Source organism: Lonchura striata, chromosome Z (genome assembly GCF_046129695.1).
Source record: "Lonchura striata isolate bLonStr1 chromosome Z, bLonStr1.mat, whole genome shotgun sequence".
In the NCBI taxonomy this organism is placed as follows: domain Eukaryota; kingdom Metazoa; phylum Chordata; class Aves; order Passeriformes; family Estrildidae; genus Lonchura; species Lonchura striata.
Genome location: NC_134642.1, coordinates 21245807 through 21272440, shown reverse-complemented (window position 1 = coordinate 21272440; position 26634 = coordinate 21245807). Strand labels below are relative to the sequence as shown.

At 37.6% G+C, this 26634-nt stretch overlaps 1 protein-coding gene across 1 annotated transcript in view; it reads left to right on the top strand.

Moving 5' to 3' along the window:
• PSIP1 (PC4 and SRSF1 interacting protein 1) overlaps positions 1-26634 on the top strand; it is a 34034-nt gene extending 7400 nt beyond the window's left edge. The window contains exons 5-17 of the mRNA XM_021525528.2: positions 3871-3987; positions 7049-7156; positions 7962-8024; positions 8961-9060; positions 10707-10782; positions 11658-11883; positions 12484-12602; positions 14761-14816; positions 15798-15868; positions 20113-20214; positions 20879-21098; positions 23715-23826; positions 25801-26634. Coding sequence (XP_021381203.2) covers positions 3871-3987; positions 7049-7156; positions 7962-8024; positions 8961-9060; positions 10707-10782; positions 11658-11883; positions 12484-12602; positions 14761-14816; positions 15798-15868; positions 20113-20214; positions 20879-21098; positions 23715-23826; positions 25801-25864 — 1434 coding nt within the window. The 3' untranslated portion in view covers positions 25865-26634. The remainder of the gene's footprint in view (positions 1-3870; positions 3988-7048; positions 7157-7961; positions 8025-8960; positions 9061-10706; positions 10783-11657; positions 11884-12483; positions 12603-14760; positions 14817-15797; positions 15869-20112; positions 20215-20878; positions 21099-23714; positions 23827-25800) is intronic.

Here is a 26634-nt window from a genome sequence, read left to right as displayed (position 1 = left end):
TTTGAATTTGAACTTGTCCTGCAACTGTAAAATGGTTTCCTTTTGATAGTCTTGTCCTTCTACTCTGTGCTAGGCATTATTAAAAGCAAGTTTTACTTTAAGCAAATCAAGCCCTTTAGCCAGGGCCTTTTGTTTTTACTTGTGGGTGGTCCTTGTTGGTGCTAATAGAGCACATCTGCAAAAGGCTTTATTTTACAGTTAAGGCTTTTTTGAGGAGTAGAACTTTTGGTTGTTTTAGTCAGGGAAGGAATGGATGTTTAAGTATGTAATGTCCTGATTTCCCTTGGAATAAAGTTAGTTTTCTTCTTAGTTGCTGATGCAGTGCTATGTTTTGCATTTACTTTGAGAATCTTGTTGATAACAGTGTTTTAGTTTTTACTAAGTAGTATTTTCCTTGGTTAAGAATAAACACTATTTGGCAACAACTAAAGAATCTGTGAGTTTTAAACATAATTCATGTACTAAATCCAAAACACAGCACTGTACCAGCTATGAAAAAGAGAATTACCTCTATCTCATCTGAACCTGGGACTACTGGGAGTTTTATGGGGAAGCTGAAAATTGTTTTAAGGGTGGCAGAGTGCCTGCAATCAGCTTCTGAGGCTCCACCATCTTTGCCAAAAAAGGGTATGGTATAGGTTACAAAACATTCAATTTGGTGCAGTTTAGTCAGTTGACATACACTTTTTGTTATTTGTTCTGGTAACAAGAAACAAGGACAAAAAAAAAAAAAGATAGGGGAAACATGCTTCCTTCCTTCCTTCACATCTGCTCTAGCTTTGTTGGTCCCCAGTGTCCTCTTTGGACATTTCAGTGTGTCCCCTGGGTAAGACGGTGGTCACAAGACGGGTGTGAAGTGGTTTCTTTGTTTTTGCTATTCCTTGTTTCTTACTTAGCAGGTACAGTGTGGGCTCCTCCATGGCCTGCAGCCCTACTCTGACATGTACCTTCTCTCTCCCCTCTACCAATGTTTGGCATTGAGGGAGCTTCCATGTCTGACCATCCAGGAGTTGCTATGACAGTCACACACCACCACCTGAGCTGGGACTGACACCCTTTGCAGCAAACAGTTCCAGTGATCCCGCTGGGTGTTATGCTGGCTGCCTGCACACACCACATTCACACAGGCACACAAGGTTTCCTTGCTAGTTGGACTCTGAGTTTCATTTAGCAGTCTCAGACAGCTGGGTCTGTAAAATAATTTAATTGTCATGCAACCACAGAATAACAGCTTGATCTGGGTATTTCCTGGGTGGGACCCTGGACAAAGGAAGTCCTGGACATTTATAACCTCACAGGGTAAGCTTGAAAACTGTTGGGTCTTCCTGTTAACTCCTTGGCTCTTGAGGTCTCTGAGTTTCCCCCCACCTGGCTGGCTACTGTGTCCTTTGTATGCAAAGTTCAAGATCTCTTGCCTCCAGCTCCTGCTGTTCACAGCTCAGTCTGCAATGACATGAACTACTTTCACTAAGTGTACTCCTCAACATAAGGCAACTTCTCTGGGCTGGAGCATGGCTTGGGCAATGGCTTAATGTGTCTCTTTCAGTGTCACTCCTTGACTCTGGCATCTCTTTTTCCTCAGAACCCCACATGCCCTTGCAGGCATCTTGTTCTGTGCATGACCATTCTTCCATCCCCACTCTCCCCTTCTTCCATTGCTATTTGGGTGAAGGCACCATCTGTTCCCAGGGGAGGTGGGATATTGAAGTGGGTCAGTTCATCCCTTGCCAGCCAATTGCGATCAGCTCAGGCAGTGATGGACTTGGTTCCACCCATGTTATTGTCACCTGCCCCCAAGCATGCAGCAGAGTGTAGTCAGTGAGTGATGTTGAAAGGGAAGGCAAGTAGTTGCTTATGAAAACTGAGAGTAAAGTAAATGTAGGTGCTGATGAGTAAATACGCCATTTTCCCAACAATATCTTTAAGTGGAATAATGTATTATGGCCTGCTAATATGTTGCACTATTCAGCTTGTATGTGAATAGACACATTTCTTTATCTATAGTCTTAGTTGTGACTGTTATCTTAGGATATTCCTTGATCTCCATTGTTTAGGTACATACAACTCTTTGATTTTAAAGGTTCTTAGAGCTAAGTTACACACCTAAAAAGACACAATTAGCAGGGAAGTCAGAGCTTAAAAATTAAGGATGAGTATGAAATTTTGTGTTGGGGCATGCAGCAAGTATGGTCAGAGGGAAGTGGGTGATCATGTAAAGGTTTAGGTAAAGCTGAGCTTTTAATCTGGATACAAGATGATATTAAAGAGGCAGACTTGTCAGGTCTTAGTATGGAGGCATTCACTTAGAATTTTTATCTTGTTTTTGACTTTTTGCTGGACATATGTCCCAGTATGGTTGTGTCCCCTAAGTCATCCACCACCCTAACATGGAAGTGCAGAAATTTAAATATACTGGGATCAAGATTAAGTGACAAAAGAGGTCAATGGATGGTGATCAAAACTGTAATTCAGTTTTATTCACTGTCAAAGAAGTGAGCAAGGAAGAAAATAGAAAAGTAGGGAAAAGCGAAGAATTACAAAGAGTGAGAAAGTTAGTCACCACCAGGAATCTGTGGCATCCTGTGAAGGTCCTTCTTTCCTTTGCTAGTGGGTAGAGCTCTGTTGGGACATGCTGCCCACTCATTTCTATCTTGGCTGAGCACTGGTTTGTGGCGCTGGCTTAGCAGTTTTGCTGCAGCGTGGGGGCCATGACAATGATTGTCCTAGGGTGACTTTATGATGCTGAATTGTATCCCCATTCATCTGTTTAGCCCAAAAATAAGTTTTGCACCTTTAGGACTGGTTCTGAAAGGGAGGCAGAGGGGAATTTTGCTTTAAACCAGGACACACATGCATCAAGGTTCATCACATTCCTGGGATACACCTCATCCCTGGCAGTGGCGCTGCCATGGATGGTCATGGTCTGTTGCTGTGCCACATCTTCAGCTGCAGGGTGTTCTGGCACCTGGGTGTCGTTGTTCATGCTGTCAGCAGCTTAGGCTCAAGAAGCTGCAATCTGCTTCTGGTTTGTAAATGCCACTATTCGCTCTGATGGACCCAAGCAGTGGCAAAATGAGTTGTTTGCCAGCAGTTCTCCACTGCATTTTTTATCTTAGTAAGGCCTTCTGAGAGCTGTACTTTCTTTCATTGCTGGAACTGGAATGTTCTAAGAGCAGTGTAGATACTTTGCAGATATTGCTTGTAACTGCTAGTAAGGGAATTGGAGATTGGAGGGCAGAAAGGAGATTATAGATTGGGCTTAAACCCAAACCCACTTCCCCAGTGGGGGGGCGGGGTGGCGGGGGGGGAAGTCAGGGGAGTTCTGCCTGCTTTTTTTGAAGTAGTATATGAGAAGGAGAAAGCCATACACAATGTAATGGAAGAAAAAAGTGTAATTTAGGTAGTATCTCTGCCGTTACTGTGGTTTTAAGTGTCAATTCATTAATTATCTTACTGTAATCCTTTTTCTGCTTACATTTTCAGGAACAAGTAGTTGAATCACTAAGGATTTATAGCATATTTTAAAGTGCACTTATTTATAGTAGCATCAAAAGTTGTATATTAACAAAACCTTTTTTTTATTTTTTGTCTCAGATATGTTAAGATATGTTATATTATGCATAAGAAAATACTCACATTGCAGTCTAGCAATGTGAAAATGAGTTGTTATAGCATTAGAGTTTAGAAGTTTAATAAATAAGTTGCAGATTAAATTGAAAACGTTGGAAATTAATGAAATATGACGTATTTAATATTCTTTTCCATCTAGTAAGGGGTTCCTTGATGTGATGTTTAAGTCATGTATCTGGGAGAATACACCACAGGTCAGGAGGGGATTTAGATCTCATTTTTGATGTTTTTTTATTGAAGGCCCATCCAGCCATTAACACTCCTATCAATGACACTGTTGAAGAAAGCAGTCAGGAGCCTTCTGAGGGGAGTGAAGAAAAAGCAGGAGCCAAAAGAAAAAAGTGTTCTGTCTCAAAAGTAAGTGATTGAATTTCTGCTTTGCTCTGCCAGAAATATTTTTAAGTGCAAACTATGTTGCCAAGTCTTTACTTAAATACTTTAAACTAACAACTGTTTAATTTTGTAACTTGCCTGTGTTTGCTTCTCTTCAAATGTACTTACAGTATTACTTTTGTCCTTCTGTTTTCCTTCTACAGTCCTCTATATGTTTTTTGAAAATTAATTTCTTTACCAGTCTGTATTTCTGTATCACAATACAAACTAAATTCATACAGTATTTCCTATGCAGGAGAAGTTGGAAATTGTAATTATTATCAAGAATTAGGTTAACTTTTCCCCTTCTGTTTTTGAAGACTTTTTCATATTATAGACAGGTATGATTCACTTTCAATTGTGATCATTTATATTGAAAAGTAGAACAGACTCTTAGGATCTCTCATGGGTAAAAGGGTACTTAAGTGTGTTTACCAGAAAAGGTTTATAAAAATCAGCTTTAATTAGACCATACTCTTAATGAACTACTTAGGATATAGACATTCTTACAGCTGTATCAATTCAGCTCTTAAGCAAGAATCAGTATGCACTAGTTTACATAGAGTTTAGCTTCTTTGCTATGTAAATGTGTGCATACCTTAGTAACCTTCCAAAATTAAATTAATTTCAGTCTTAAAAATAATGGGTTCAATTTGCTGGTGCAGTACATAGTTTATACTGTGAGAGGTAAAGCTTGCAAGCTGTACATTAAATGATTCTGTAGTACACTGCTTTGAACTTTTCTCTATTCTTGAATGCTTTGTTTATATGGGGATATTTATCATATGGCATGGGAGAGATACTGTGTGTTGTCAACTCTTCTCCATGGTTTTAAGAATAGAATTCTAAAATGACAAAACTTGTCATGCAGGTGGAATTGACATTTATAGTATCTCATTTATTTGTAACTCATTTCTGGAAATTACTACTCAACATGATGAGCAGTGGCCTTAAATTAAATGTCAGACTATTTTGAATAGACTTGCCTTTACTCTTGACCTTTGTTTCCATTTTGATTATTTGCCAAGATCTAATGTAGTTTTTCTGTAGGTATTGCTGGCTTTCTTCAGTACTGAAGAAAATTGCAACTGCAATATTTTTGTACTGCAGTATTCTGCAGTACAATTGCAACTGCAGAATTTGCAATGTGTCAGATACAAATAGGATTAGTGTCCAGTAGCTGTAATAGCTTGGTTATTCAAGAATAAAAAAGTTCTTTGGAGGGGGAAAAAAATTAATCTACTGGTTGTATATTGATGGTGTTGAGAATGTTTTTGGTGAGTTGGAACCTGCAGAATCATTGATGATTTATTTCTCCCAACTTCTTATTGACTAGAGTTCCTTATTTTAGTACTTGCAAGTGTGGAATGTTAGGGTGATTTGAGTTCTATTTGCTATACCTTAACAGTGCTGTGAAACATGTAATTTCCTGACAATGTTAGCAAAATAATGCTGCTCTTGCTTATGCATGCTGTTTATAAATGCATTTGCTCTTATGATTTGGTACTGTGAGGGGAAAACTTTTAAACTGGGCTGAATTATTAATCAGTTTGCTTCACTCTGAATTTTTGCCTCAAGCAGCATGTGCTAATGGGGATGCCAATAACTTAAGCTTCATGTTTCTCATCAAAAGTGCTTCTAGGCAGCTCAATGCTGACACAGTGTAAGAGAAACAGGGAGACATAGGGCCATTTAAACATAAAGATGGAATGGAAGATCCTGACTGGGTCCTTTTCTATAGGCCTAATTAATCATCTTAAGGCAAAATACTGAGAAATTTCTTTTTTATATATATTATGTATAGTAATGTAGCTATAACTTTCAATTAATCAGTCCTTGTACTCTGGTTTTCTTTGGTTTTAGTGAACCAATAGTTCTTCTATCTTAAAATTGTAATCTGTAAAAAGATGCAGTGATGTTACATGTCTTCATTTAATTAGAAAAACTGTGTAGATGTTGCTTTGTTTAGTGTTGAAATTTTAAAAAAGGCTCTTGAAAGTGGGACAAGCCAATAGTATTCAAACTGGGAGAACTGATAATCTAAAAGACATGCAGATATATAGGCTGCAAGGAAATTATTAATTTCAAGTAATTAATTACAAATGCTTGATTTTTCAAGTTTTAACTGCTTTCCCAAAACCAAAACTAGTATTTTAAAGGTTTAAAAAAACCACAACAAAGCAAGAAAAAGTGCATAAATTACAATCTCACAACTGATAAAACAACTTGCTTGTGGTTTGTTTACAATTTGGCCTGGTTGCAGCTAGGATAGGGTTTGTTTTCTTCTTAGTAGCTGGTGCAGTGCTGTGCTTAGGATTTAGTATGAGAAAAATGTTGGCAATACACTGATATTTCAGCTTTTGCCAAGTAGTGTTTACCCTAAATCAAGAATTTTTCAGTTTCCCATGCTCTGTCAGTGAGCAGTTGCACAAGAACTGGTGAGGAAGCACAGCCACAACAGGTATCCTTAACAGGCTGAAGGGTTATTCTCACAGAATCACAGAATGGGTCAGGCTGGAAAGAACCTAGTCTAGCTCACCTTTCTGCTCAAGCAGAGTCATCCCAGAGGACATTGGACAGGATTGTGTCCAGATTGTTCATGATTATCTCCAGGGAGAAAGTCTCTACAACCTCTTGGAGCAATCTTTTGCAATGCTTGGTCATTACACAGTAAAGAAGTTCTTCTTTACGTTGAGGTGGAATTTCTATGCATCAGTTTGTGCCCATTGTCTTTTATTCTGTTGCTTGGTACTGCCAAGCAGAGCCTGGGTCCATCCTCTTGGCACCCTCTCTCCAGAGACTTCTACACATTGATGAGGTCCCCTCTTAGTCATCTCTTTTTGGGGCTGAACAAGCCCATCTCCTTGACCATCATAAGAGGAAGTAGTCTAGTATGATCAGGCTTCTAATGGGCACCTAAGAAACAAGCATACCTACAGATTTAAACTACTTTAGGGGAAGAGCAGCCTGATGGCAATCAGCATGTTCTCTTCACTATAAAATACTTTCTAATGCATTTTTTATCCTCTGTTGACTTACTTTGCAGTTATCCCCTAAAGGGGATAATAATTTGCCTACAGAAGCTGAAGCAGAAGAAAAAGAGATGGATACTTCAAAGGAAGATGATCTACCTTCTGACAAAACCAGTCAAGAAGTACGTGAGAGCTTTTTTCTGTGTCACAGAGAACATGATAATATTATGTTTATTGCTGTAGATCTATTACTAAGTAATAAGACTACAATTATTACTACTGTGACAGTTTCAGGAGCTGTTTATGTAAAACTTTCTGTGTGTTCAGACACATTTATACCTCTCACCTGAAGACCCCAGAAACTGAAGTTTTCTTTAGAGAGGAAATTTCTAGTCTGATTTGTCTTTAGGTTCAATTAAAACAGTTGGAAGACTGTATTTTATCACTTACACTTACTGTAATGCAAATATATATCTTTTAAACACCAAGTAAAGAGTCCAGACAGGCTACAACATCACTACATAGCATCTTTATTTAGAACAGAATATTATTTAGTACTTAAGTTTTTTTTTATCTCTCAGGAATAAGTCCTAGGTATCAGATAATCACAGAAACATACAATGGTTTGGGCTGGAGCAGACTTTAAACATTACATAGTTCTAACCCCCTTCTCATTGACACATATACCATTTCCTAGACCAGGTTGCTCAAAACCACATCCACATGGGCCTTGAACACTGCCAGGGATGGAGCAGACACAACCTCTGCAGGCAACTTGTTCCAGTGCCTCACCACCCTTACAGTAAAGAATTCCTTCCTAATGTCTAATAACTTTATATTGTAATAGTTTAAAATCATGCAGTCCCTTCATGTACAAGATTCTTGTCTAAATTGTGTAATAGAGGCTTCAGTTGTGTAAAAAAGTAGAATAAATTAAATATATCTTAGTTTTATTAAGACTCTTAGGAATATTTTTTATCTTCACAGGATGTGGTGAAAACAAATGATGCTTCTATTCCTAAAGTTGCTAGAAGAGGAAGAAAAAGAAAGGTAACAATATGTTTAGTTACTTCACATTACTGGATTTTTTTTTATGTGATAATACTGGTTGTTATTTCCTTTAATGATAGATTATACATAAATATAAGTGTTTGAACTCTACTCCCCCTTTTCAAATAATTTTCAAATAATTTTGCTTTCCTGATAAATCTTTCAGACACATGTTTCAAGTATCTGAAAGATTTGGAGGAACTAAATTTTTCCCAGGGTGATTTACAAATATTTTTTAACTTGATGTGGAATATGGAGTCCCTGTCTTTCCCAAACAGCTCATTACAAATAAGAAAACTAAGACATAAACTGTTGCTAAACTGCTTATAAAATAGCCTAGGTTGAAGCTCTGAAAAATTTATTTTAACATCTTCGTCACATTGAACTAACACCTGAAATACTCCACTTTTCCCAAATTTCTGGTTTTTGTGGTCTCTGGGAGAATACGGTTACTTGGAAAAAGACAATTTGTGCTGCTTGCTCAGCATACACTAGCCTTAATGTTCTTGCAGTCACACAGCCAGCCAGATCAGGGCACTGACCCAACTGAAAACTAGAATTAAGTAGGGCAGATCTTAATTTTGTGTTTGAAACCTTATGAAGGTAAAGTTATAGCTGACAGCAGGGATGGGGGTGAGTATGAAGGTACTTTTGACCTTAGTATGTTTGTCATAGAAAAGCAGCACGCTGTATATATACTCTACTCATCCTTTATCCTGGACACTAAGCTCTTGACTGTTTTCTCCATTTGGAATTAGAGAGTGCAAAATTAGTAATACTTATGTATAACCTGTTCCTAAGTTCAGATACTTTTTTGCGTGCACAAGCTATTGCATAATAACATATTTCCAGAATTTAAAGGTGTTTGTTTGAGAAAGGAATTAAGATATTGGTGCCATGTGTTTTTTCACTGGTGAAATTTATTATTTAAATTAGTCTGAAAAACAAGCTGAAGCTGAGGAAGCAGCAGCAGGGGCAGCAACAACTACTGGGCCAGTGTCTCCAAAAGTAAGCCCCAAAAGAGGAAGACCAGCAGGTAACTTCAGAATAATGACTTCATCTCTTTCACCACAGAAATATTTTAGTAGAACTAGTCAGGGAATTACTTCCTTCCTCTGAAATACTACAGTGTATTTTTGAATGCTTAAGGCAGATTTTACTAATAGATTGTAGTGAGAAAACATCTCAAATTGATGAGTTCAGGACATGAATGGATTTAAATTGTTAGTATTAATGTTTAGTCTTCTAAATTAAAGACTGGTTTATATGTATTATCTTTTAGAATAGGTCAGTCTTCTTTGTGTAGGTATATGATAAGAGCTCTCTGGCAGGTTTGCTGCATAAAGGTTTGTATTAACAGTCTATAAAATACTACAATAGACTTAGACGATTTCACACACAAAAAACACAAAGATGAGAACTGGAGGGACAAGGAGATTGTAGGTGGAGTTCAGAAGGCAAGAAAAACAAAATAAGAGCTGAAGAGACTTGTTCCAAATGATGTTTAAGAAAGTGTGTTGATTTATAGGCGAATAAAAAGAAAATATAACTGATTTTTGGAATGTTTTGTTAGAATCATTTGGTAATAATTCTGTAGTGCCTGTTTCTTTCAAAATAGCAATGATCTATTGTCACTTTAATGGTAAGCTTGCAGATGTTCTTGATCACTAATTACTGCTTTGGAAGACAGTTCTTGCAGCAGTTAAGTACATTGTATGAGTACCTAGTCAGGGAAACAAATATTTTACAGTCCTCTGTATCTGCTGACAATATAAAAATAGTGGGACCACAATTAAATAGACTTTAGGCACTTTTGTATGGAAACTGTGAGGAAATTAAGTATTAATTCACCTCCATATGCCATTTCATTACATGCACTAAATATGCATTTTTAATATTTGTGGTTTTTTCTTTACAATTTTTTGCTGGTTTTGACTAACTCCTGTCAGTAAGAGCAGGAAAACATCCGTAAGATATGCTTTTGCCTCCTATAAGAGAAACATTTTTGGAAGGTATACTATGCAGCCTTCTCTGTTGTTGATAGGATGCTTAAACATGCTCTGTGCTAAGACCAACAAGAGTTTAAACACTGAATATTAGGTTTCCTGACAACATAGTCATTGTGGTACTGGACAAGCATTTGAGGTACATAAGTGCAAAGAAGGCAGGCTGTATATCTTCTATCAATATGGTGAATCTGAGGAAGTGTAGAGATTTGATCTGCACTGTAGTGTGGTGATAGAACTTCTTGACAGTGATTTGTTAGCCTGAAAAATGATGGAAACCCCAAGATATGAGTAAAACTAGTGGACAACAAACTCTAATGTCAGGTTTTTCATCTAATTTAAGATTCTTCTTAGTTATGCAACATGTGAAATGTTTCACATTTGCAACTACATAGACTGCAAAAAGCACAAGAATTAGTAGCCAAAACCTGTGGCTAGAAACCATCAAAGTTATTTTTAATTCACCAGTCAGCTAAAAAACTGCCAACACTTTAACTTTTCAAAGAGATCTTGGTTAAGTTTGGTACTCAGTTAACTTGAATTCTGTATGTTAACAAAGTAAGGATGTATATTTTGATTTAAACATGGCTTATGTCTGTTGAGTAAGTATCTTGAGACATAGACTAGGAACAGATAGTGTCTGTGGACTAACCTGTTATTTCTGTATAACTACTAGCTTCTGAAGTAAAAGTACCAAAACCAAGAGGGAGACCCAAGTTGGTGAAACCATCATGTCTTTCGGAGGGTGACTTGTGAGTTTTTACTTAATATAAAGCTTCTTCGTTGTCAACTGTATTGCTCCTTATGTTAAGACTTGTAAATTATTACTCCTGACAAGTTTTTTGCCCCATTAGTGTTCAGTATAAGTTACTATTTGGGTAGATGTTTCTATAATACACAGTCATTCAAGGAAGAACATTTCTGAAACACTAGAGAGAATATCTAATCTTCCTAACTTGTCCAGTCTGTACAAAATTCTTTATATGATTGTATGCTGAGTGTAGAGGAAAGATGTTTATTAAGAGAAAATATAACATCACACAAAACCAGTGTTTTTCTTCTTGTACATTTTTGTTTCAGAAATGTCTTCTGATGAAATTGCAACTTTCAGGTAACTAACAGATAACTGTTAGTTACCTAAATTTTGGTTTTGCTGTCTTCAGTTCTTATGCCAAGTCTAGTGCTTCTAGTAATTTAAGGAAAAGTTGAACATAGGTTTGATTTTCTATAAATTAGCAGATACACATTTTATGGAATATGAACAATTTAAATAAGAATATTTTATAAACCTAGTTTACAGTGTGTGTACTCTGGGTCCTACAGACCCACCTGTGTGTGGGAAGTCCACTGAGAATTAACTTCTTGGATTAGGATCTATGCACTTCTGTTAATGTTACCTTCATTAGGCCCTCCATACTGATATTTATTTGTTGGGGGTTTTTTTCCCCCACAGGTAGTGGGTTTTGATTTTTAGAGAAAGAGTATTTTTGAAGAGTCATTAAGTGAATTACCTTAATAATTTTACTATTCTGTGGTTAAAAAAACCCAGCTTCCCAAGTTAGAATGTTGTTCTTTGAAGTCACTGTAGATAATAGATGTGATGCCTAAATACTCTTTTTTGTTTTAGTGTTAATGAGGAGGAGAAGGCAAAGAAAAAAGGAACAGAAGAAAAGTCCAAAAAGCAAGGGAAAAAAGATGAGGAAAGTCAGAAGGAAGAAGAAAAATCAAAGAAGGAATTTGATAAAAAGGAAGGAAAGAAAGAAGCTGAACCAAAAAGAAAAAATGTTACAAAAGTTGGTTCTGCATCAGCTTCTGATTCTGAAGATGAAGGAGAAGAACAGGAAGGGGACAAGGTATAATTTTGCTTTCCTGATAAATTTATTATAGAGGAAAGTAGCATCACTGGAGATCTTTCTTCAAGTTAATGCTAAATCTTAATGGTGGTAGTAGTCTGGCATGGCTGGTGTACAGATATATAGAATAAAAGTTTCAGAACTATATTTTCTCAAATATTGCTTTCAGGAACTTTGAATGTTTTCTAAGAAAACCATCTTTTCTAAGATGTATTTTTAACAAAGGATTTACATGTGTAAAGTGGCTTATGACAGTTTTTTTATCTATGTTCCCTGGAAGACAGATCTTGTTTTCCTTGGGTGCATCTGGAGAACACACAGAAATCACATTTTTTAAAAATACAAAACTGTCTCTAGCCAACAATTTGTAATGTCGTAGTTTTTCTGGTGCTTAGTATTGCCCTTAGTATTGCACTCTGGTGCTTAGTTTTGAAAAGTAAAAAAGGAGAAAGGACTAATGAAATTGTGTCTAGCTTCAGGGAAAGCCAGTGTTTGTCAGGTTGCAGTTATTTCAAAGATACTTAGTCTCATCTGCTTACAGAAAGTATAATTTCATAATGTTACATTTCTTTCCAATCATAAAATGCCATATGAAAACAGAAGAAAAAAGGGGGAAGAAGTTTTCCAGCAGCTCACAGAAGAAACACTGTAAGAAGCCAACATGAGAGAGAAGTAACAGAAAGAAAGCGTAAGCAAGAGGAACAGGCAGAATCTGAATTGTGAGTCTATTTTAACATGTGATGCCTGCAAGTTGTTGGAATATTTTGAACCTAACAGGAGGTGAAACTCCTGAAAAACTGCAAAATTGTTTTGCACTGTGTTCTACTGTTATTTCCCCCTGCCCTTTTTGGTTTTCTATCTTAACTTCTTTTTGAGGGGAGGGTAAAAAGTCCTTTGAACGAAAATGTGTTGTTGCAGGAGAATAGGAAGAATAGAACATAGAAAGTAGTGATTGTCCATCTTTTGGTGATGTAGAATCTCCAGCAGAGGACAGCTGGTGTGGTCTCCTTAGAACTAACATAAGAATATCCCTGTGAAAGGGGTTAGTGTGAAAAACTGCTCAGGACAGCCATTTTTTTTTTTTTTTAAATTTTTAGATTAAATTTATAGGACCTGGTAGGTGCTGTTAATCCATACTTACAGATTTTTTATGAGTTATGGAATGCATAGGTTATCAGGAAAGCATTTCCTTCTCTGTCTGACAGAGCACATGCTGTCAAACAGAACAAGGAAAAAGTAATTACTCTAGAATTGCAAATCCAGTTGAGTGATACCAAGAACAAACTGCATTTAGAAGATTACTCAGATCAAACTTTTTAGAGAAGATCCCGCCAGGAACTTGGAGAGTAGGACAATAGGAAGAAATCTGACTCATTCACTATTCTGCAAGTGAGTGAAGAAGCTGCACCATAAGAACTTGATGTTCTCATCCCCACCATTGGTGGGAGGGCAGAAGAAAGGGAAAGAACAAGGTAAAAATTTGGAGGAAAGGAAGAAAATAAAGGTCGCCTTTACCTGTAACAAAAAAAAATCCTGTCTTTCACATTCACTAACAGAAATGTAGTTTGGGTATTTCTTTTCTCATGCTCCAGCCCTTTTTCCTCTTCTTCCTGTCACTCCTCTGGAGACCTAACATAAATACTCTGCCTACTTGTGGCAAAACTAAGCATTTCCAATTTCGGAGATACTAAATTACCTTGGCATCTTTTGATATCTCACTATTTAACACATGCTAATTTGATTCTGGAAATCAAACTGTCATATATTGATTTAGTTATAAAAAACCAAATTTCTCCTTTTAAATAGCTGTCATATTTTGTGCATTGGAGGGTAAATAGAGATTTGTTTAAGTAAGATAAAGGAGAAGTAGTGAATGCATAATGAATTTAATACCACAAAACTCAATATTGATAAAAAGTAAAACTAGTTTAAGCTGATATGTGTTTTGATTATTTTCTGGTAGCTACTTCATTAGTATTTTTTTAGTTAAGGTGCTTTGTACACCATTCTGTACATATACAAAGTTTATCTGTACTGTTGAGATTGTATTGCCAGTTGAAGAAGACAAGATTTGTGTTCTTTATGAAAGAAACATGGAAGACATGCAGGCCTACATGTTTTAGGAATGCATATTAGTATGACAGGAAGAAAACTAGTCACAGAACATTTAGCTATGATAATGCTGAAATATGAAAATTCTAAAAGTAGGCTTTTCAATCCCTCAGACAGAACTGAGGGATTGTTAAAAAGAAGTTTATGATCTTCTCTGCATAAAGAGCTCAAAAGCTTGTTTCAAAGATTTCTGCCTGTCTTCATCCTGTAACTGAAATGGAGACAATTTCTTTTGTTGTTTTTCTTGAGTCTCAGCTTTATTTTCAGTGATGCAATTGGGGAAAGATCAAGGAGGTTTCATTGCACTTGTAATAATTTTTTTTTCTGTATTACTACTTCCTCCAATAACTTTTAAATTATTACTGATACATTTATGGCCAATTGCAAGATATATATACTGTTACAATTCATTATTTGGGAAAATAGTCATATAGGAACTGATCTCTCCATAAATTCCCTGTGGTAATGGTAAATAATTCTACTCCTTTTGCTATGATAATTAACTTTTTTTTAAAATCCTTTAATTTGCATCTTCTAAAAAAATATGGCTCTGAGAACAGAGGACTTATCAGCAGTATCTTAGCTAATTAATTTTTGTTAAATTGTTCATCCTTAAAAACCACAGTTCGGCTCTTTGTGGTTTTTCAGTGCTAATGTTTTGATAGAGATAATACCTCAAAATATTTCATCTCATCCAAAAACTCGGGGCGGGGAGGGGGGAAGCAGGCTTTACAACATTGTAAAAAATTTCAATATTTTTGATAGGCAGAATAAAGAAGAAGGCAAGAAAGCAGAGGTTAAGAAGATTGAGAAGAAGAGAGGTTAGTTCAAAGAATCTAACCAGTAGTTTTTGGTCATTTTATATTTTGAATGTAATTTCTTCCTGGATAAGATAATGTACTGCTGAGGGTGGCTGTGTGGTCTCAGTCTGAGATGTTTGATCCATAATTCTTCTTTCAGGTTTGTGAAACAATGCATTTTTATTCTTCCATGTTCTTCGTGCAGTGCAGTAGAACCTGGTCTTTGCTATTCTGACTTCACTGTCATTTGACCTTTTAAATATCAGTCTCTTCTGTTTGTGAATATGAGAAAAGAGCTTTTATTCTTTGATACAAATCACTTCAGCTACTCCTGTCATTTTTTCCCTTTGTATCTTCTCATAACACTATACTCTAAGGGACCTCTTGAAACTATTTAGATACTACCTCTCACTAAGTAGGAGGCTTAGATTCAAATTACTATGGTCTTGTCTGCTGACTGCCCTTCAGATGGATAAATAATTCTTTTTTTGGTACTCCCATCTTTGAGAACAATCCAAACCACTGTCTGTAATCTGTAATTTGTAGTATACTAGAGATCGAGTGGAATGGAGTCCACTCAACCCAGTGTAGCAGCAAGAGGGCAAATAAAAACTATCCAAACCCATCCAAAAATGGGTTTGACCTATAGAAAACTGTTTGCTTGCATTATTGTTCAGAATATATACCAAATCCAATCAGGCATTCAGCATGTGAATTAGGGAATGCCATGTCCATTCATCTTTCACACTTCTGAAACATGTGTACTGGGAATATTTTATTTGGATGGATTTGGACTGTAACTTAAATTGTGACTGAAACTAAACCATCAATATCCAGGTGTCCTGGAAGGTCTTCCAGCTTTGTAATTCTTACAGCTTTGTAATTCTTAATATTTATTAAAACTGCTTGTTAAACTGACCTACAATTAGAGGGTGACAGCTGTGTTTTGGAATAGAAATTTCCTTTCAGTTGTAACTCCAAAATATTATTTTTAATCTTCAGAAACTTCAGTGGATTCTAGGCTTCAAAGAATACATGCAGAAATAAAGAATTCCCTCAAAATTGATAATCTTGTAAGTATACTTTTTTTAAACTGATTCATGTTTCAAATTCCAGTAGGAAATGTTTGGCATGTGTTCTTGTTTTTAATTAATACTCTGAAAATGAAAGGAATTTTTTCCATATGAAAAATAACTAGTGCTTAGGTGTGGCTACTGTGGGCAGTGAAATATAAGTGTCAGCAAATTAAATCTGTTTTGGTTGAAAATACTACATTATGAATTATTTACCAGAAGCATTCAGATAGAATTACATCAGATAGAACATCTGGTGCCAGGTCAGCTTGCTGAGCCGTGTGGAAACACCAGGACATTGGATGTAGTAGCAGGATGCAAGTGATTAGGCCTCCAGTTCACTGGCTCCACTCACTGTCAAGGGAAATCTGCTGCTTGTCAGGGGTTTGGATTTGGAATGTTACTGATAGATGTTTGAGGCTTTCTAGCCTTATGACTATTTGTTTGCTGCTGCAGGTCTTCAGGTTGGGCACCAGTGATACAGTCAAAGGACACTTTGAATGTATCAAGCATGATGTGACTTTGAGGGTAATGGTAAAGGTATGGGGACCCAGGTGGTGATCCCTTTATTGAGGAAAGGTCTCACAAAGGAATGGATAGGTTTGCTAGGAGGTGGCAGGATCCACCCTAAAGTAGTGCTGCCAATGGGCTGGCCAGCCTGGTTAGAGAGTGTCAAACTAGGAATGGTAGCAGAGGAGGAAGTGGTGGAGCAGGATGGCAATCAGATATAAACAGATGTCAGCAGTGTGATGTAAACTGACTGTAATCAACAGAATTTCTTGGCAGGGCAGGACTGAAGTTGCATGACCATAAGCATCAGCACATTGAATGAGGAATTGCTGGCAGCCCAGCATAATAAGGAAAACCTTTCTGGAGTGTCATCTCTTAGGGATGGCTGTAATAATACATATAGTGTGAGGAGCAACTGTGGGGAACTGGAATCTCTCTGCAGTTGCAGGGCTGTGGCTTCATTGGTATCAGAGATTTGGGTAGAAGTGAGGTGAGACATGCCTTCTATGTTTACAGGCTCTTTAGGAAAGATGGGTGCTGGGAAGACAAGATGAAGGATAACTTTATGTAAGAGACCAGTTGAAAGGTGTGGAGCTTTGCACTGGGACAGCTTATCAGCGAACTGGGAGCTTACAGGTCAGGATTAATGGGCAAACCAAAATAAGTGACATCCTGAGAATGTCTTCTGCAGATCACTTGATCAAGGAGAAGCAGAGAATTAAGTCATCTTAAGACAATGGGGAGATGCCTTTGATTCTGACTGGAAGCTTAAAATACCCTGGTATTTGCTGAAGGGACATGCAAATAACAGAGCAAAACAGGAAGCTTCTGGAGTTTGGTAATTGCCTAAGCAGGTGATGAAGGAGTTGGTAAGCCAAGACCTGATCCTCCAGACAGCAAATGAAGGTCAGGGGCAACCTTGGCTGCAGTGACTGTGATAGTGAAGTTCAGGGAGAAGGGAGCAGGATGAAAAGGATCCATAGCCCTGAACTCAGGAGAGCAGACTTTGATCTCTGCAGGGATCTGCTTGGAAGAATCTCTTGAGAGACCGTACTAGAGGGAAGACAGGACAAGGAGATCTGGCTCACTTTTAGGGATTACCTCCGTCTTAAGGTTGATTCATCTTAATGTCTAGGAAAATGTGGGCCTGCTGCTGAATGGGATAGGCAGATAGGCGCTTTAGCGCAAAAGGAGGTAACAAGTAGTGAAAAAGGCAAAGGTAACCAGTGTCTTCTTGACTTCAGTTTGCTTGTACAATTCTGCTCAGGAATCCTAGGTCCCTGAGACCATGGGAAGATGAAAACAAGAAAATCTTGGTGCTCAGAGGACAAAAATCAAATTAGAGAACATTTAGACAGTGACCCAATACAGAATAAGAGTGCCAGAGGAGCTGGATGACATCATTGTCCATCCACTCCATTTTGTTTTTGAAAAGTCATGGTGATGAGGAGCTGGTTCCTGAGGACAGGCAGAAAGCAAATGTCACACTCATCTTGCAGAAGGGGGAATCTAGGTTGCTACAGGCCAGTCAGTCTCAGACCGATCACTTGAAATGTGATGGGACAAATCCTCCAGGATATTGTTTCCAGTGATATGAAGTACAGTAAGAGCTCTAAGAGTTGTCAGCATAATGAAGATTAAATTATGCTTGATTAAAATGATGTCCTTTTGTGAGATGACTGGCTTGGTGGATGAAAGAATTGATATTGTTTCTGTTAAGATTAAAATGGCTTTTGACACTGTCTCTCTGGCTTCAAAGATAAACTTAAGAGGTCTGAACTAAAAAGGCAGATGAAAAGGTGGACTGAAAACTGACTGAACAGTAGGGCACAAAAAACTAATCAGTGACAGAGTCCTGCTACAGGCCAGTCACTAATAGTCAGTACTATTAAAGTATGTCATTTAAGACTGGAATGATGATACAAACCACACCTATAGGAAGTTTGCAAATGATACAAAACTGAAATCAAAGGTTTGATGGGCATGTTGCCATCCAGAGAGAAATGGGCCAACAGGAACTTCATCAACTTCAGTTGCAGTAGCACACCTGTGGAGCAATAACCCTGTGCCTCCAGCATGGGCTGAGGAGTGAATGGCTGAATAGCAGCTTGTCAGAAAATGACCTGAGGGTATTGTTGGACACCAAGCTTAGCATGAGCCACCAATACAGTTTTGCGGGTAAAGTGGCCAACAGCCACAGGGAGAATTGCTAGAACATGGAAGGAGTGTGCTCTACCTGGCACTGATGAGACACTAGAATGTATTTTAGGCTCCCTGAAACAACAGAGACATGGACGTACTGTAGTGTGGAGTTATATTTGTACTGTATATCCCCTCATAATGATTTGTCCCTCCATATCACCTTTTTGTATATCTTTGGTTCATCCCAGCTTTCCTAGCAGTACCTGTATGTCCATCAAGCCCCAAAATCCCTGACTCATCCCCCTGTCTCCTCCCAGGTGATGTGTCCATCACCTGGTGACCCTTCCCCTTTGTCCAGATCTTTCCCCCAGGGTCACCAGGTAACTGGACCCTGGCTTGGACTTCTCCCCCACCCCCTTCTCAGGGGTCACTCTGAGGCCTTGCCCCCAGAGAGCCACTCCCCTGTTCTTCCCCCATTGCCTGCTTGGGTTTCCCTGCCCCCCCCCCCCCCATATCTGGCTGCTCCGGGCAGGGACACCCTCTTGCTCTGGATGTCCTTTAGGTTCGGATGTGGCCTGGGATCTCTCCAGTCCCTCATTAAACTACGGATTTAATCTAGAGGAGGAAAACCTCTTTCCTTTGCTTGTGGGACCAGCTTGTCTTTGGACTCACAAGGGAGCTTCTCAAAGTCCCCCAGGATCCAAGGAGAAGTTCCTTCCCTCTGCCCAACTCGCCCCACTGCCCAGCTGGCCTGGGTCCATGGAGGACTTACCCCCGTGGGTTTGAGGGGGAGATGCAGCACTGTAGGGTGCCTAGCAAAGGGCCACAAAGATGGATTAGTGGCTTGGAGTGTGTGTTGAAAAAGAGGAGCCAAGAGAGCTGGGAGTGGTCATTCTGGAGAAAATACAAAGATAAGAAATAAGCATGAGTGAAGAAGTATGGTATGAGGACCAGCAAGCTGTTCCTGCTAGGGAAACAAAGAGTTGTTCTGGCGGTTGGAAGCAAAGTTCTGGTAGTGAGATGGTGAGGGACTGCCTTGTGCTAGACTTAATCAGTTCCAGCCTCCTTGAGTGGAAGAACCACCACAGGAACCACTGTAGGGCATGGCTGAGCCCCTCAGACTGGATGGTGATGCATCTGTGTAAACTTACTTAAAAAGAGGGCAAAGCATATTAGGTAGCAGGGAGTGAGTGTATAAGGACAGTTCTTTGTATGAACTGCAGTGTTTTCCTGCCTTCTTAATGGTCAATTGCTTGTGAAAAATTGTGCATGGTAAAGACTGACTATGGTGATCAGCTTTGAGCATAGAAGTTCTAGAATCATGAAAGCAGCATAAAGCTTGCTTTTTATGTACACTGAAAGCATAAAATTCCTGTTAAATATTACAACTGAGTTAAATATAATCTGCCTTTTATGGAAGTAGCTAAGAGACAACTGGTGTTAAATTTTTGTTGGCAAGTTTGACTATATAAATTGTTCTAAAATTAAGGATATTATAGGAAGGGTTCATTGAGTACAGAAGTTAGGTTAGTATGGCTAATTAAAGATTACTAACATGTAAGTCTTCAGACTAATTTTTTGTTTATATACAGGATGTGAGCAGGTGTATTGAGGCTCTTGATGAGCTTGCATCCCTTCAAGTTACAATGCAACAAGCTCAGAAACATACAGAGATGATCTTAACTCTCAAGAAGGTGAGATTTTCAATGTTAGTTAACACAGTGTGTATGTTTTCTTAAATTGATACCAGGTTTACTTACTATTGAAGTATTCTGTCCAGTCTGGATCCCTACAGATCAAGAATGATGCAGACAGACTCGAAAGGGTCCAGAGGAGGGCCATCAAGAAGATCAAAGGGCTGGAGAACCTGCCCTGTAATCAAAAACTAAAGGGTTTAGTTCTTTCCTTCCTGGAAAGTCATCACATTATTCCAGCTGTTCAAAGGGCTGCTGCAAAGAGAGGGTTGAGGCTTTTGTCTTTACCAGATGTGGGGCAATGGGTACAAGTTGCACTGGGAAAGGTTTTATTTTGATGCTAAAAAAACTTTTTTTTTTTTTTAACAGTAAGAACAATTGTTTTACTGTAACAGCCTCCTCAGGGATGTGGTGGAGTTCCATCACTAGAGGTTTTCAAATTGTGATGAGATCAAAGGTGCTTGATAATGTGGTCCCTTTCCCATGAATGGTAGAACCAGAGAATCTTTTGAGGTCCCTCTCAACCTGGCAGTTCTGTGACACTTCAAGTGCAAAAGTCTATGATCTCATTGTAGGCTAAATGAAGAATTTAAGCTAGTGTGTAATGAAATTACACAGATATTTAAGTACTTAAGTGGAGCCTGTTTTATTACTTTGATTTCAGATACGGAAATTTAAAATTAGCCAAGTTATCATGGAGAAATCTACAATGCTATATAACAAGTTCAAGACCATGTTTCTGGTTGGGGAAGGAGATTCTGTTCTTTCCCAAGTACTGAATAAATCACTTGCTGAGCAGAAGCAGCATGAAGAAGCTAATAAAACCAAAGAACAGGGGAAGAAAGGAGCAAACAAAAAAACTGAAAAGGAAAAAGACCAAACAGGTGAGTCACTGTGGTTTTACTTTCTTGTCACATAAAAGACTTTTTCTCCATTAATTTCTGAGCCAGCTTCAGAATATCCTTGATGCAGGAGTTTCACCAGTCTGTGAAAACTTTTTCATATCTGAAGTTGTCAAGGACAGTACTGCTACAAATAAGTTTCAAATTCAATGTAACATTTACCATATCTCAATTGGCTAAAGGGAAAGGCTTTTGCAAAAATTAGGTCTTGCAAATTTTACTTTTGTAAATTATCTACTTGATAATGTTACAGAATTAAAAAAAAAAAAAAAAAAAAAAAAAAAAAACAAACAAAACATTAAATGTGAAGTAGAATGGCATCATACTACCATTGTTGCACTTTAACCAAGGCAGCAGTCAAACCCATCGCAGTCAAACCCATCACAGCCACTTGCTCACTCCTCCACCAGGAGGATCAGGGAGAGAATCAGGATCATAAAAGGAAGAAAACATACAGGTGGAGATAAACAATTTAATGGGGAAAGCAAAAGCTGTCCACATAAAGCAAACCAGTGCTTCCCATGGGCAGCAGATGTTCAGCCATGCCCAGGAGAGCAGGGCCCCCATACATAATAGGAAAATAAATGTCATCATTCAAATATATTCCCCCTTCCTTCCCCCCTATTTCACATACTGAGCATGATGCCATATGGTCTGGAATATCCCTTTGGTCAGTTTGGGTCACCTGTCTCAGCCATGTCACCTCCCATGTAGCCCCAACTTCTTCCCCAATGTAAGAACATAAAAAGGCATTGGCTGTGTGTAAGCCCTGCACAGAAGTAAAAAAAAAATCTCTGTATTATCAACTTTGTATTCAGCACAAACCCAGAAAACAGCCCCATGAAGAAAATTAACCCCACCCCAGCCAAAACCAACACAATATTCTATTCCTTCAGTAGCTGTTTGGTACCTAAGCTTCTGCCACAATGAGAAATTGCAACTGCTTAGTTTCCTTCCCTAGCCCCTTTCTATATCATGCATGCTCTACCATGTGTAGCAGCAACTTTTTACCACTTCTGTGTTACTTCCCTGATGCAACTTCAGTAGTTCAGCATAACAGTAAAGAAATAATAATTTATGGCAGGAGAATGTATTTAGGCTCTTAATATTACAGTTCCACATCAATCACAAGCAATTGTACAGCAGAATATCAAAAGCTTTCCTTAGTAAGTGTGCTCAATAATAACTTTAAACCAGTACTAAAATATTTACATTTTTAAATAGGGAACAAAATGAGACAGACACACTGAAAAGTTGTGTTGCAATGTAGGAGTTCTACTCATCAATTCAAGTTATTTAGATCCTTGATCTCCACAAGCACCTCACAGAAGCTACATTTACTTTAAAATTGATTTCTGGGAGAACTGGTTTTTTTTCAGAAAATCATTTAAAAGTCACACCACCCAGATCAAGACTAAACAAATTACTGTAACAAATTAATGTAACTGAGGTGCCAAGAACTAAACACAACTATAGTAGGAATATCACTGTACTTGTAATTGTTAAAAAGCAAGGATGATCTTAAAATCCAACGTTTTCTGGTGTGAGAATGTGTGATGAAGTAGGTGTTCCATACAGATCTTTTCCCAACAGTACAACTAATACTTTTAACAAAGAAACTACACTGACAGGCTTCCTGGGCATAGTCTGGGTAGTGAAGCCATTCCAGATAAGGTTAACACAACTTCAGCAGAACACAGCCATATTGTTGCCCAGTCACATGGAGAATGGGAAGAACTTCTGTCAGAGTAAAGGGATATTTTATGCAAGTAATTTTTTCTTTATGTGTTGTAAAAAGAAAATCTGATCCTTACATGCATTCTTTTGCCGTTTTAAAAACTGAACTGCTGAACCCTATCTTCACAATGATAGTTAATACAGAATTATGTAATTGGTGGTACTTAATGTACAGCATCAGATTATTTGCTTTGTAACAAAGAAATATAGCATTTACTCTTTTATCTAATTCTTCCTGTGGCCCTTGAGTTCAGAACTGATTCTGAGCAAGTATAAATAGATAAACTGTAAAAATTCAGATGAATAACATCTTGTCTTTTTTCTTACTGTAGCCCAGTAGTTTAATAGAGGAGCTCTTTTATAAATCTGCAACTTCAAGTAAAATGGACCATTACTTCAGAGAGTGATGTTCCTCAACTCACTCAAAACTCACTGGCTTGTAATACAACAGCAAAACATGTAGTCATCACAGAAATTCTTAAAGATGCTAAATATTTCTGCATTGACTACACTAAATATACCTTCCAACTAGTGCTGCTTTCCTGCTTGAAAAATTCATGCTATCATTAAACACTTATATAACTTGTATTTTGATTATATGTGATTTGTGGGAGTCAAGAGTAAATGAGATGTAATGGAACTAATAAAACTGTTCAATTCCCATAGGATGAGGCACATTACATGGGATGTTCAGAAGTTGAAGCCATATCAGTTAGTGTCTTTGTATTGTAGCTGCCTGGGTATCAAGGTGAGGGGAAAATGTTCATGTTTTATTTGATTAAGGTAAAGAAATTATCAGGGGCTCTTATAATACAGTTTTATTCCCTGCAAGTACCACTTTTCTGCTATTTCCTTTTAAAGGTTCAAAGATTCTGAATGGAGGGTCTGAAGCCCAGGACACCAACCAGTCACAACACAATGGAGAAAATGCTGAAGAAAGGAAAGATAGGCATGAAGCTGGCAGTAAGAAAAAGTGAGTTAATAACCTTATTGAGCTGAGGATCTGTTCTGCTCTAGCTTAATCATGTAAAATAGAACAGCAGTAGATGGAAGTTACTTAACCATGTTATAAGGTACTGTTTTCTTCAGAGAGTTTGCTATCAGCTTTAGAGAGTAACAGTGTGCAAATCTTCTGTTTTAGTTTTGCATGAATATTCTTTCACTCGCTGCTGTGGTGGAGACTTAAAAAATATGAAAGAATGTCCTGCTATTGGAGAGAATCAGTATGTGGTAGACCAGGGCAAAGTAAAAGCTTTTTCTTGTGTTTTAGGCTATTAAGTTGGAAGCAAAGGAAGTCTGAACCAAGTTTTATATAAACTAATGAGATTTATTAATATTTTTTGTGAATTCATGTATTTGTCTATTGTATTGTCATCAATAGACAGCCACTTTAAATCATTTTCTACAGTTTGGCTATAAAAATCACTCAAATGCAGGTAAACTGCAGGCTAGGACTTAAACCTGTGGAATTCCAGACATCTGAATGCTTCATAGAGTTGAATGCACTGATTTTAAACACAAAACCTTGCTTGAATGAGAATGCATGAATTTGTCTGGCATTAAGCATTTAAACCTTGCTTGCGCAGAAAATACGTTTTGTAAACATAAGCAACAATCTCTTACAGAAAGAGAAACACTTAATATAATTTAGTAACAAATTTGAAGTACACTTCATTTTCTCCAGGCACTCTGCACCTTCACTCAAAGATTCTTTTTGTTCAGCAGTATGTATTGGAGCAAGCTCCTTTCATCACTCTTTTCAAGCAGATCCAGAGATCCAGCTGCCTGGCATTCTTTTGGTTATCTGCCAAGTTAAAATTATACAAAAATTATTTACAGTAAGGTAAACTTAAACACAACAAAACAATGCCAAAAAAAAAGCCACTTAAGATGAAAATTTATCTGGTATTTATTGTGAGGCAGCCTCAGAAGTACTGAAGTGGATTTGGGAGTTTTCAGCTATTACAGTGAATATTCACTTGGTCTAAACAAGCAACATGCTACAGGAACACAGTGGAGTTAAAAGTGTAGGTTCTCATACAGGTTATATTCTAGCCCATGCTTAAACAAATTAAATAAAGATATCTATTAAGTGTGTGTATGGTGTCTGCTGTGGCTTTGAACCTACACTCCAATGATCATTGACTTTGATAACTTACTGGTAGCTAACAGCAAAAAACCAGATATTTAAATAAATCCCTTGCAAATACAGCGCATGTTGAGAAGTGCATCCACATGTCTGAATTCAAGCTCCATAATCTCCAGCATACAAACTTCCTTTCATTCAATATTTTGTCTACCAATACTTGGTTTCTTATAAGTGAGAAACAAGTAAATGAAATAAATAATGTCCAAAACACTTCTGTGGCTCACTCTAAGCAAAGAGCCAGTAAACCTCTTAAATCACAAGACTATATTTGGTTCTGAACCTTTCTCCCTCTGCTAGAGGGAAGACATGTCTGTACCTTTGTGAAGATGTAATTCAGAAATTTTGGAAAAAAGTTCTGTAAATTAAAATTTCTGATCTGATTGGCACTTAAGAACATCTTTCAGGTGTTTTTTGTAAAAATGCATACTGCTCTACAAGGTTACCTCAGTGTTCAGAGATACAGTGGATTTCAGTGGCAGGAGGTAAAACATGTTAAACTAGAGCACTTTTCCACCTAAACTGACATACAGTACAGATACAAATGGAGCTCTGAATGACTGCCCTTCACAGCCCATCACATACATCAATACTGATGCCACTCACTGCCAGCTTAGTTTCATATTTGGGGATGTTTTGGGGTAACAACAGCTGGCATTGCTAACAGCCTCAGTTCTCCAGACTTCCTGTACTGCTGAGTGCTCATCAGCATTGCTTGCTCTAGACTGTGCAATCACCTGGAATAAGTCTTGCTTGCTGCTTTTGTATGTGATCAATAACATTGCTTTATTTTGTTTCTAGGACGTGTGGTGAAGAGAGAGAGCTTGAAAAGCCAGCAGATGATTCTGCCTTTGAAAACAAATGACATCACTGAAGTTTTGTTGTTTGGGTTTTTTTAATTACAGATTAAATAGGATTGTTAAGTTTTGCATTTGAAATCTATAGACTGCTGAAATTCTAAATAATTTTATAAGCATAGTATTTTGAAGTTAAATTTTGTGGAATAAAAGTCCCTTTAATCTTGGTTTTAAAGTATTTAAACACTTTTGCCAATAGTTATATCCAGTATTAACAGGTAACACATTTCAAAAGATTAAAATCCCACTTAGAAAATGCTTACATGTTACAGGACTTAGAGTTGTAGTATATTTTTAACTTGCTACTGTGTGTTTGTCTAGTTAATAGCAGGAAAAAGTGTAAATACTTCTAACTCTCCAGTTGCTTCATTTGTATAAAACCTCTCTTCCTATGATACTTACCTCTGTGCAGTTTTTCAACTCTTGTTGGGGATGTCTTTTCACTGTGTTTTGTAGGAGTTGAAAGCGGCATTTTTATAGCTGTTACAATGTTAATGTATGAGTATACTTCATTGTTTGTTTGTTTGTTTTTAATAAGTTTAGTTCTGTTCTTGCAAAATGCATTGTGCCAATTTACTGCAATGTGACTTTTATTATTTGCTTTTGGTATAGAAAGTATACTGAAAAGTGTGGTGTTCTCACAGAACCTCCTGCTGCAGAATGGTTGGAAAAAACCGTCTTGAACGATTTATGGAATTAAAGAATTTTAAACTGATTAAAACATCCTTGTGTAGACAGAACCATTCATAGGAAAAACATGAGTCTGGTGTTAGTACTA